Genomic DNA, 12,205 nt, shown 5'->3' on the forward strand with positions numbered 1-12,205 from the left:
GGAAAAATGATACTTGGTATACATAACTTGGAAAACTATTTTAATTGTATATTTCCAGCTTAAGAAGTCAAAACTGTTTTACAGATCAAGATCATAGTTCTTTATTTAATTTCATGACAACTATTTTCAGCAGAGAAAGAAAACTTAGCATTCTCTTTTCTGGTCTTGCTGGGGTTAATTTTTGTATCTTCCTTATGCACTTCTGAGATTTTCTCCTCATGATTTTATAAGACATTTTGGTATTACAACATTTTTTTAGGTATTAATAACATCTAATTCTAGATTTAAATGATCTCTTTCACCAGAACTTTTAAGAAGGTAATCTGTCAGTCTTCTCATATATGTACCTTTCCTGGGGTTTCAGTCAACATAAGCTGATTACATGATTTATAATTTAGTCACATATTTTCAAACTAATGACATTCGTCTTTTTCACTTTTTGCATGTAGATACCATTATAGTTCGGTTAATGGATGATACTTCTTCATAATATACCTTTATTCCAGAATGTTGACAGCATTCATCCTGTTAACCTGTGTTCTCTCTGATTTTCTGTTTTTCAAAAAAACATTTTATTTTACTTTATTTTTGGTTTTTTTTTTTTGAGGGAGGGGTGGCAATTAGGTGTAAATATTTGTTTATTTAATGAAAATACTGGGGATTGAACCCAGGATCTCATGCATGCCTAAGTGCATTTTCTACCACTGAGCTATACCCACCCCATGATTTTCAAACCTCAAGATTTTAAGGATTATTAATTTTGTTTAATTTTCTTTTGTTCATTCCCTCATTTCAGAAAAGATGAAGATGAATAAAATGTCTCTTTCTAACATTAACCGGAGAAACATTTTTGGAGAGAACTTACTGTATAAGGCTGCTCTGCACAATGACGCTGGTCTTGTTCATCATTACATAAAAAAGGGTGGAAATGTTAATCAACCAAGTTATGCTGGTAGGTTGCAGTTACCACCCTCAGTTCTCTTGAAAGTGGTTTGTAGTTTCCTGCGTCACTACTATGAAGGTATGGTAAAGTAGGCCTAAGGCAAGTCTCAAACAGAAACTTTCCAGGTAATTTTTCTGCTTAGGTAATGCTTCACCATCATCTCCCAGGGCAGTGGTAAGACAGCAGGGAGAGGTGGGAGAATAACACTCTGTTTCATCTTCAAAGGTTGTGCCTGCCTGGGGCCCATCAGCTGAGCCACTTGCAGTAGCATTGCACAGAAGGATGAGGCTCCTGGGGCTGGCTTGCTGGCTTTGCATGGGCCTTGTCACTATGAGACTCAACTTTTCTCGGAAGGAAAATGAGGTCCACAGCTGAAAGAAGCTTATGGTACACTGAATTTTGGGGAAAACTGATGATAAAGTGATAGATGTACAGCAGGGGCAATGGCCAGGGAAATGGAGAGAACAGACTGTGAGGTAAAGCGGGTGTGGCAGGAAGCTCAGAAGGAACAGTCTTCTGCAGAGGCTGGATCTCTGGTACAGTCTCCTGTAAGGAGAACCTGACATGTTCTCCTGGAGAGGAATGATTCCTTAAAGACATTTACGTGCTTAAAGCACCAAGCAACACTGGGCCAGCCTAGATAGTGCTTTTATGTGTCCATACTTGTACTATTGTTTCTAGACTTTCTGGGTATATGAAACAGTGCACAAAGTCTAATGGTACACGGAGATCAACAGCACAATCCATGGACAGGCAGGTGATTATGAGTGTACTCCCAGCACTTACTTAAGCAGGGCCTGGGTTTATACCATAATCAGGGTTTTAATGACTGTTATTCTAAATCTCATACCCAGGTCAACCGTCATGGTCTTAGGGTATCCCTCAACTTACTTGCTAACCAAAGCACTTGCTCCCTTGATTTTGAGAAATATATGGTTCTTTCTCTTAGTCTGTATTGATTCCTTAAGTTCAGGAGTAGTTCTGCATGCTGCTAACTTGACTTTGTGGATTTCCCAAACATCAATCTCTCTTTAAAAAAAATTATATATGTATATATGTATATGTATATACACACATGTATATATATGTATATGTGTGTGTGTGTGTATATAAGTATGGTCAGTTCACAATGTTGTGTCACTTTCTGGTGTACAACATAATGCTTCAGTCATACATGAACATACATATATTCATTTTCATATTCTTTTTCACCATAAGTTACCACAAGATAGTAAATACAATTTTCCTGTGCTATATAGTATGAGCGTATTGTTTATCTATTTTATGTATATATGTTAGTTAGTATTTGCAAATCTTGAACTCCCAATTTATCTCTTCCCACATCACCCTGTAACTGAAAATTTGTTTTCTATGTCTGTGAGTCTGTTTCTGTTTTGTAAATAAGTTCATCTGTCTTTTTTTTTTAGATTCCACATATGAGTGATTTCATGTGGTATTTTTCTTTCTCTTTGTGGCTTGCTTCGCTTAGAATGACAATCTCAGGTCCATCTATGTTGCTGCAAATGACATTATTTTATTATTTTTTATGGTTGAGTAGTATTCCATTGTAGAAATATACCACAATTTCTTTATCCCGTCATCTGTCAGTGGACATTTAGGTTGTTTCCATGTCTTAGCTATTGTAAATAGTGCTGCTATGAACATTGGGGTGCATGTATGTTTGAATTAGAGTTCCCTCTGAATAAATGCCCAAGAGTGGGATTGCTGGATCATATAGTAAGTCTATTTTTACTTTTTTGAGGGATTTCCATATTGTTTTCCCTATTGGTTGCACCAAACTACATTCCAACCATGACTGTAAGAGGGTTCTTTTTCTCCACACCCTCTCCAGCATTTGTCATTTGTGAATTTTTGAATGACGGCCATTCTAACTAGTGTGAGGTGATACCTCATTATAGTTTTGATTTGCATTTCTCTGATAATTAGTGATATTGAGCATTTTTTCATGTGCCTATTGGCCATTTTTATGTCTTCATTAGAGAATTGCTTATTTAGGTCTTCTACCCATTTTTGGATTGGGTTATTTGTTTTTTGTTATTAAGTTTGTATGAGCTATTTTTATATTCTGGAAATTAAACTTTTGTGAGTTGCATCATTTGCAAATATTTTCTCCTGTTTGGTAGGTTGTCTTTTTGTCTTGCTTATGGTTTCCTTTGCTGTGCAAAAGCTTGTAAGTTTAATTAGGTCCCATTTGTGTATTTTTGCTTTCATTTCTGTTGCCTGGGTAGACTTCCCTAAGAGAACATTGCTAAGATTTATGTTAGAGAATGTTTTGCCTATGTTTTCTTCTAGGAGATTTATAGTGTCTTGTCTTATATTTAAGTAAACCATTCTGAGTTTGTTTTTGTGTATGATGTGAGGGAGTGTTCTAACTTCATTGATTTACATGCTGCTGTACAGTTTTCCCAACACCACTTGCTGAAGAGACTGTCTTTTATCCATTGTATTAAATATACCACAACTTCTTTATCATGCATCTGTTGATGGTCATTTAAGTTGTTTCCATATGTTGGCTATTGTAAATATTGGGGTTCATGTGTCTTTTCAAATTATAGTTTTCTCCAGATATATGCCCAGGAGTGGGATTACTGGATCATATGATAAAAGCTTTTAAATTTAATTAGGTACCACTTGTTTATTTTTGCTTTTATTTCCATTACTCTAGGAGCTACTTCCAAAAAAAATTACTGTGATTTATGTCAAAGAGTACTCTATGGTTTCCTCTAAAAGTTTTATAGTGTTTGGTCTTACATTTAGGTATTTAATTTAGGTATATGGTGTTAGAGAGTGTTCTAATTTCATTCTTGTACATGCAGCTAGCCATCTTTCCCAGCACCACTTGCTGGAGAGACTGTCTTTTTCTCCATTGTATATTCTTGCCTCCTTTGTCATAGGTTAATTGACCACAAGTGCATGGGTGTTTTTTCTGGGCTCTCTGTCCTGTTCCATTGATTTATTTGTCTGTTTTTGTGCCAGTATTCTATTGTTTTGATTACTGTAGCTTTGTAGTATAGTATGACATCAGGGAGTGTGATTTCTTCAGGTCTGTTTTCTTTCTTAAGAATGTTTTGGCTATTCAGGGTCTTTTGTGCTTCCACTAAAATTTTAACATTTTTTGTTCCACTTCTGTGAAGAATGTCATTGGTAATTTGATAAGGATTTCATTGAATCTGCACATTGCCTTGGGTAGTATGGCCATTTTAACAGTATTGATTTTTCCAATCTAAGAAGACGGTATATTTTTCCATCTGTTTGTGTTGTCTTCAGTTTTTTTCATCAGTGTCTTATAGTCAGAGTACAGGTCCTTTGTCTCCTTAAGTAGCTTTATTCCTAGGTATTTTATTCTTTTTGATGTGATAGTAAATGGGGCTGGTTCATTAATTTCTTTTTCTGTGATTTCATTGTTAGTGTATAGAAACGCAGCTGATTTCTGTATATTAATTTTGTGTCCTACAACTTTACCAAATTCATTGATGAGCTCTAGTAGTTTTCTGGTTGCTTCTTTAGGGTTTTCTATATATAGTATTATGTCATCTGCAAATAATGACAGTTTTACTTCTTTTCCAATGTGAATTCTTTTTATTTCTTTTTCTTCTATGATTGCTATGTCTATGACTTCCAAAACTTTGTTGAATAAAAGTGGTGAGAATTATTCCTGATCTTAGACAAAATGCTTTTAGCTTTTCACCATTAAGTATGGTGTTAGCTATGGGTTTGTCATATATGTCCTTTGTTACGTTGAGATATATTCCCTCTGTGTCCACTTTCTGGAGAGTTTTTATCCTAAATAGATGTTGAATTTTATCAAAAGCTTTTTCTGCATTGATTGAGATGATCACATGGTTTTTATCCTTCCTTTTGTTAATGTGGTGTATCACATTGATTAATTTGCAGATATTGAAAAATCCTTGCATCCCTGGGATAAATTCCACTTGATCATAGTGTATGATCCTTGTAATACATTGTTGGAGTTGATTTGCTAGTGTCTTGTTGAGAATTTTTGTATCTATATTCATTCGTGATATTGGCCTGTAATTTTCTTTTTTTGTGATATCTTTGGTTTTGGTATTAAGGTATTGGTTCTTCTTTGACCTTTGAGCATAAGGTCGCAGACTTTTGTACTTTCTTCCCTACTGTAAGCATTTAAAGCTTTAAATTCCCTCTAAATAATGCTTTTGCTGCATACTACATTATTGATATGTTGTATTTTCATTATCATTCAGTTTGAAATATTTTAAATTTCTTTTATGATTGCTTCTTTGACTCCAGGATTATATTAGAAGTTGTTTAATTTTTGAATATTTAAGGATTCTTCAGATAACTTTCTATTATTACTTTCTAATTCAGTTCCATTGTGGTCAAAAAATATACTTTCTATGAATTTGATCCTTTTACATTTGTTGAGAATTGGTTTACTGCCTAAGATATGGTCTTTCTTGGTAAATACCCCATGTGCACTTGAATGTTTATTCTTCAGTTGTTGTTAGTAATGTTCTATAAATGTCACTCAGATTAAAGGTAGTTGATAATGTTCAGATCATCTTTGTCTTTATTTTTTGTCTAGTTGATTTGTCATTTCCTTAGAGGGTTGTTGAAAGTCTTCACAACTATGATTGTGGAGTTATTTCTACCTTTAATTCTGTGAATTTTTGCTTCTTGTATTTTGCTTGTTATTTGCTTCTTGTATGTAAGCTCTGTTATTAGGTAGATAGGCAGTTGTAATTGTCATGTCTTCCATTACATTGACCTTTTTATCATTAAGAAATATCCCTCTTTATCAGTGAGGGGAGGGTGTGGTAGAGTGCATGCTTAACATGCATGAAGTCCTGAGTTCAATCCCCAGTACCTCTTCTAAAAATAAATAAATAAATAAACCTAATTACCCATTCCCTAAAAAAGAAAGAAACAGAAGAACTTAAAAAAAGTAAAAGGAAAAATAAACAAACAAAAAAAATTTTAAGAAAAGAAATATCCCTCTTAAATTCTGGTACTACACTTTGTCTTGAAGTGTACTATGTATGATATTAATATAGACATCCTAGCCTTCTTATATTTCCTCTCTGTTTGCTATATCTTTTTCCATCCTTTCATTTTCAAACTATCTATGTATTTATATTTAAAATGTGGAGACAGCATATAGTTTCACTTTTTTATCCATTCTGACAACTTCTGCCTATCTAATTGGGGTGAGTAGTCAGTTTTCATTTAATATAAATATTTGGACTCAATTGCCGTTTTACTAGTTTTTTCTTGTGTACTTCAGCTTTTTCTTTCTTCGTCTTTGTATTATTTTATTGTGGTTACTCTAGAAATTACGTTATACATTTTTTAGTGTTTCATACTCTCCTGAGAGTTAATATTGTAATACTTCTTATAAAATGTAAGAATATTGAACACATCTCCCTTATCCTTTATGTTGTATCTGTCACATATATTACATCTGTATATAGTGTAAACCCCAAAGCATAGTAATTTTTGCTTTAAGTACCCATATTCATTTTAAGGAAATTTATAGGGAAAAAAATTCTGTTAACTATATATTTACCAGTTTTGGTACTCTCATTTCTTCCTCAAGGCTTTCTAATTAAAACTCAAGGAGGAACTCCTGTAGTAGTTCTTAACTGGAGTGATTTTACTTCCAAGGGGACATTTAGTAGTTTCTGGAAAAATTTTTAGTTGTTACAACTATGATAGGGATGGGATGCTGCTGGCATCTGGTGGATTAAGGCCAGGAATACTGCTGAACATTGAACAGTGCTAAGAACAACAGAGAATTATTTAGCCCAAAATGTTGGTGCCAAGATTGAGAAATTGGTTTATGGAGAAAGTTCTGGAAATGTTAGTGCCTGGATTAAGAAAGTCTGGTTTATGGAAAGAGTAAAATACACTTTAACATGCAACTTTTAGGTTTTATTACGTCGCTTATATGATTTATTGGAATTTAATAAATATGACCCTTTGCTTCTGACTAGCAAAGAAAAGAGATACTTATCTGATGACTTGTTTTCTTGGAGCGGTTTGTAGTTTGTTAGTTGAACTACTGTAACTAACTTCTTGCAAATAGGAAGAAAAGAAATATACAGTTGACTCTTGAACAACATAGGTGCTAGGGGTGCTGAGGCTCTGTGTGGTCAGAAACCCGAGTATAACTTATAATCAGCCCTCCGTATCCATGTTTCCTCCTTCCGCCAACCCTGGATCGTGTACTACTGTAGTATTTACTGTTGAAAAAAATCTGTACGTAAAGTGAACCCACTGCAGTTCAAACCCATGTTGTTCAAGGATCAATTTATGCTTTTGAACTGACTTCTGTGTAGTCCTGCTAGCTGGGTTACTTTAATGAAAGTACCTTGAGCTATAAATAAGACTTTCCCCCTACTTCTTCACGGAAGAATAGTCTGCAGTCAGCATTCTTTATGAACTAATAATGACCCCCCTTATATCCTTTTTATTTGAGAGGAGCAGGAATAGTTTAAAGTATTTTTTACTTTTCATTTTTTTCATATTGATTCCAACAGAGTTAGGGGTAGGAAGTTTATTTGTCCATCAGATTTTTTGAATCCACAAATAATATAGTTTGCTTTCATGGTGAGATTATCTTGTCTCATATAACCAAAATATTTTAAAAGCAACAACTTAGAATTAGAGTTCCTATTTTAAGGGCAAGTGCAAAATATTATTAAGATGGAACAATAAAGTCCTACTGTATAGCACAGGGAACTATATTCAATACCTTGTAATGGCCTATAATGAAAAAGAATATGAAAAGGAATATTTATAGATAGATCAATATGTATAAATGAATCACTGCTATACACCAGAAATTAACACAACATTGTAAGTCGACTATACTTCAATTAAAAAAAAAGATGTAACTAGTTTTAGAGTTCAGAGGAAATGCCTTATACAAAAGGAGAAAGATATAAATGTTTGCTATTAGAATAAAGGAATTACCCAGCTGGAAAAAAGATGACAAATATAAACAAATACCACTTCTTTTTTGTATAATAGGTTGGACAGCACTGCATGAAGCTAGTGTAGGAGGATTTTATCAAGTAGCAAATGAACTATTAAAAGGTGGAGCAGATGTAAATATCAGAGGAATGTACCAGATCACTCCCCTACAAGATGCTGTGATGAATGGACATTATAAGGTACTGTGATTCTTTTGTTTGCAGAGCAAACACTACATTGTGCAAGTATTAAAAACAAGATTATACTGTATAGCACAGGGAAATATATACAAGATCTTATGGTAGCTAACAGAGAAAAAAATGTGACTATATATATGTTCATGTATAACTGAAAAACTGTGCTCTACACTGGAATTTGACACAACATTGTAAAATGATTATAAATCAATAAAAAAAGTTTAAAAAAATCTCTGGGACCAAGCAATAGAAAAGCAGATAGGAATTCAGTTTTGGTTTATTCTGCTAATCAATACTCAGAACTTATAATAAAATTTTACGTGTGATGGGTTGGTTGTGCTTAGTATGGTAGATGCCATTTTACACGTTACTTTTAATAAATACAGAATGTATTTTTGTTACACATAGTATTTTTTTAAACTTCTTTAAGACTCTTTTTGTATAATACTTTACAGACTTTAGGAGAATTTTTCCTTCTTAGAGTGTGAGACAGGAAAGCCATGGGACCCCAGTGCTGGACCCAGCAGCTGGGGAATGTGAGCTTCTTAAACACTCCAGAGTTGAAGGAATTTGAACATATTATCTTACAGGCATTGACTGTTATATTGGAAAGATACGAAAAGATAGAAATGCTAAAAGATAATATCCTATTTTTTAAGTGAAAAGCAGTTTAAAAACGCATACCATTTGTTTGAAATACCCATAGTAGTTCAGATCTGTGGAGACAGAAGATTAGGAATAGGAGGAGATAGAGGGTGGTAATGGGGAGTGACAGGTAATGATTAAAAGGTTTCTTTTGGGGGAATGAACATGTTCTAAAATTAGATTGTGGTTATGATTGTACAACCCTCTTAATATACGAAAAAACATTGAATTATATTCTTTACATGGGTGAATTGTTTGGTGTGTGGTTTATATCCCAGTAAAACTGTTAAAAAATAAATACATTCTTTTAAGTGTGGAAAAGGCAGAATTTATGAATTACAGATGATCAGCTCAGAGTGATTCCTTAGAACAATCTGGAACAAATTACTGAACATATGCTAGGAGACATTTAGGCAAGAATGCAGTGATCTTTGAGAATCCACAGACATCACTAACAGCAAGTCATCTCAGACTAACCTTGATTCATCTTTTATTCGACTCTCTTTGTTAGTATGTAAAGGAAATGATATGACAAGTCAGTGTAAGTTACCACAATTTTAACAAGCTTTTATTTGATCAGGTGTCCTGTGGTATATGAGATGTTGAATTGGAAATTCATTGACAGTGTTTTTGGGATTCACATATATTGAAAATATACCCCTCAGAGGTGGTGATTATGCATTCAATTTGTGTTTGGATAAAGTTCAATTATATACTCTTATAAAGTTTGATTATAAACTCTATTAGACTGTAAAGAGTCAAACTTTCTCTCCAGGCTGGAACATGTATGGTACTTTGTCATTGCTGGAAATATTTTTACAAAATCCCAGACATCATACCATTGTACCTGTAAGTTCTTGTGTCTCTGCATCTCTAACAGATAAGAACATTTTTTGTTATCTCACCTAATAAAAATTAAGTTTCTTAATACCATTTAGTAATAATATCCAGTCCATATTTAGATTCCCCAACTTATCTAAAAATGTTTGTATTGCAAGATTTTGTTTGAAACAGGACCCATCAAGGTCTGTACATTACATGCATTTGTTGTCTCTTAAGTATTTTTTAAAATTGAAGTATAGTTGGTTTATAATGTTGTGTTAATTTTTGGTGTACAGAGTAGCGATTCAGTTATATATACATATATATATACTCTGTTTCATATTCTTTTTCATTATAGGCTATTACAAGGTATTGAATATAGTTCCCTGTGCTATTCAGTATGACCTTGTTGTTTATCTGTTTTATATATAGTAGCCAGTATCTGCAAACCCTGAACTCACGGTTTATCCCTCCACCCCTCCCCTTCCCCCCGGTAACCACAAGTTTGTTTTCTACGTCTGTGAATCTGTTTCTGTTTGTAAATAAATTCAAATTTGTCTCTTTTTTTAAGAGTCCATATTAAGTATGTTTTAATCTCTAACAGTTCTTCCTATATTTTTATTTTTTGTATGTCTTGTAGAACTTGGGTCATTTGTCTTTTAGAATTTCCTAAACTCTGGATTTGACCCATTTTATCTTTGTGATATTGTGTAGCTTGTTTCTTCCCGTATTTTCTGTAAATGGATGTTTTAACAGGAAATCTATTTAGAGACCACAATCTGGGTGCTAGGTGTGCTCATTACTATTGGATTTCTTTCCTTTAAGCATTTTCAGTGAAATACATACTTTTAGAAAGAAAAACAAACCATGAATTCTTGCTGATAATTCCATTTCAAACTAAATATTATTGATTCTTAATAACTTTGATTTTATACTTGTATCTTTTTCTGTTGTGTTAAATATTTATTTCTTAATAATTAACTTATTTCTTTATTGTACCATATATTTACAGTATTACTATTAGTGATATTAGTAATATTAGCAATATTATTATTAACAGTGAAACTACTGTTGAAGTGCTTTTTTTGTTTTGTTTATATCCCATTAGGTATATGTGGTCAAAATACTGACTTTTCAAGTACTCGAAAGAATTTTATTCTCTGTCCTATTGGCTTCTTAGACAAGGAAGTTGTTGGAAGGCGGGTATATGGAATAATATCCCCTGAACTGAAAGGAACTTTGAGACTGAAAAACAAAGTAGGCAATTCCATGAAGTGCAATTATGAAGTTTATTGTGGGTAACTTACATACAGGCAGTATGGGACAGACAATGATCCAGAGGCATTGACAGCTGTATTCCACACCACTGAAAGGAGTACAGAGGGATTTAAAGGGGCCAAAGCTAAAAATAGACTACCTGACTACCTGATGAGAAGCATGTCCACACTGACTGGAACCAGGGGTTTTTCCTTTCTCTAAAAGTCTGATGACCATTAACTGTCTGTGTTAGCAAAAGGCAGCCTTCCAGTTTCCACATCAGATGAAGGCAAGGGTAAAAGTTGGTATGAATTTATCTGGCTAGAATGCAGTCCTTGTGAGTCAGCTAGAACTCAGGCACACAGAAACGGGAGGAAGTAGGCTTCAGGCCTGAGATGGAGCTGACAAAATGGAGTCAGTGTGGTTCAGCAACATGGGAAGTCAGCGGATTCTAGAGGGAGGAAAGCACTTGATTCAGTAATTGATTAAAGGTGAAAATCCATGGGCAAGCTTTAAGCAGAAGTATATTTCCTTGAGGGGCCTACTGCCTGATAAACTGAGGATTGTGATGCGCACCACTTACTGAAATTGCTCTGCTTATTCCAGTTAAGAACACATGGTGTCCTTAAAATACGTCCACAGATTGTTTAACTCTCCTCCCTTCAAAAAGTGGAGCCCAATTCCTCTTCTCAGGAGTGTGGGCTGGAGTTTCAGTGACTTGCTTCAAACCAGTAGGATGTGACAGAAGGGACATGGTGTGTGACTTCTGAGACTAGGTTAAAGGCTGTTGTGGCTTCTTCCTTGTTCTCTCACTCTCTTGTTCGTTAACTCTGGGGGAAGCCAGATGTCATATTGTGCAGACACTCAAGCAACAGTGTGAAGAGGTTCACATGGCAGTGAACTAAGGCCTCCTGCCCACAGCCATGTGAGTGAGCCATGTTGGAATCAGATCCTCCAGCCTCAGTCAGGCTTTTAGATGATTGTATCCCCAGCCAGCCTCTTGACTACAAACTCCTGAAAGACCCTGAGAAAAAGAGCCACCCACCTATGCCACTCCCAAATTCCTGTCCCACTGAATCTGTGAGATTATAAATATTTATTACTGTTTTGGCTACTGAATTTTGAGGTAACTTGTTTGTTAGTAACGGATAACTAATACAGAACCTAAATGCAGATTTTAAATAGGGGTAAAAAACTCACTGGGATAACTTATTTACTACCATTTTGTGAGAAGAGAGTTTTTTTTTTTAAGTTAGAGGATATATAACATAAGTAGACTTCAGAATTCCTAATACCAAGCTATAGAGGAAATTGGTAAATGTGGATAGTTGGTGAAGCAGAGTATCCATTGTCTAAAACAGAGACT

The 12,205-nt window shown here is 34.3% G+C and overlaps 1 protein-coding gene across 11 annotated transcripts in view; it reads left to right on the plus strand.

The window, feature by feature from the left end:
• The window catches only part of ANKRD31 (ankyrin repeat domain 31), a 153,433-nt gene that overhangs the window by 80,888 nt on the left and 60,340 nt on the right, over positions 1-12,205 (plus strand). For all 11 annotated transcript variants that reach the window (XM_072958492.1, XM_072958488.1, XM_072958494.1 and 8 more), the window contains 2 exons: positions 797-952; positions 7,976-8,118. In XM_072958492.1, coding sequence (XP_072814593.1) covers positions 797-952; positions 7,976-8,118 — 299 coding nt within the window. The remainder of the gene's footprint in view (positions 1-796; positions 953-7,975; positions 8,119-12,205) is intronic.

Source organism: Vicugna pacos, chromosome 3 (genome assembly GCF_048564905.1).
Source record: "Vicugna pacos chromosome 3, VicPac4, whole genome shotgun sequence".
NCBI lineage: Eukaryota > Metazoa > Chordata > Mammalia > Artiodactyla > Camelidae > Vicugna > Vicugna pacos.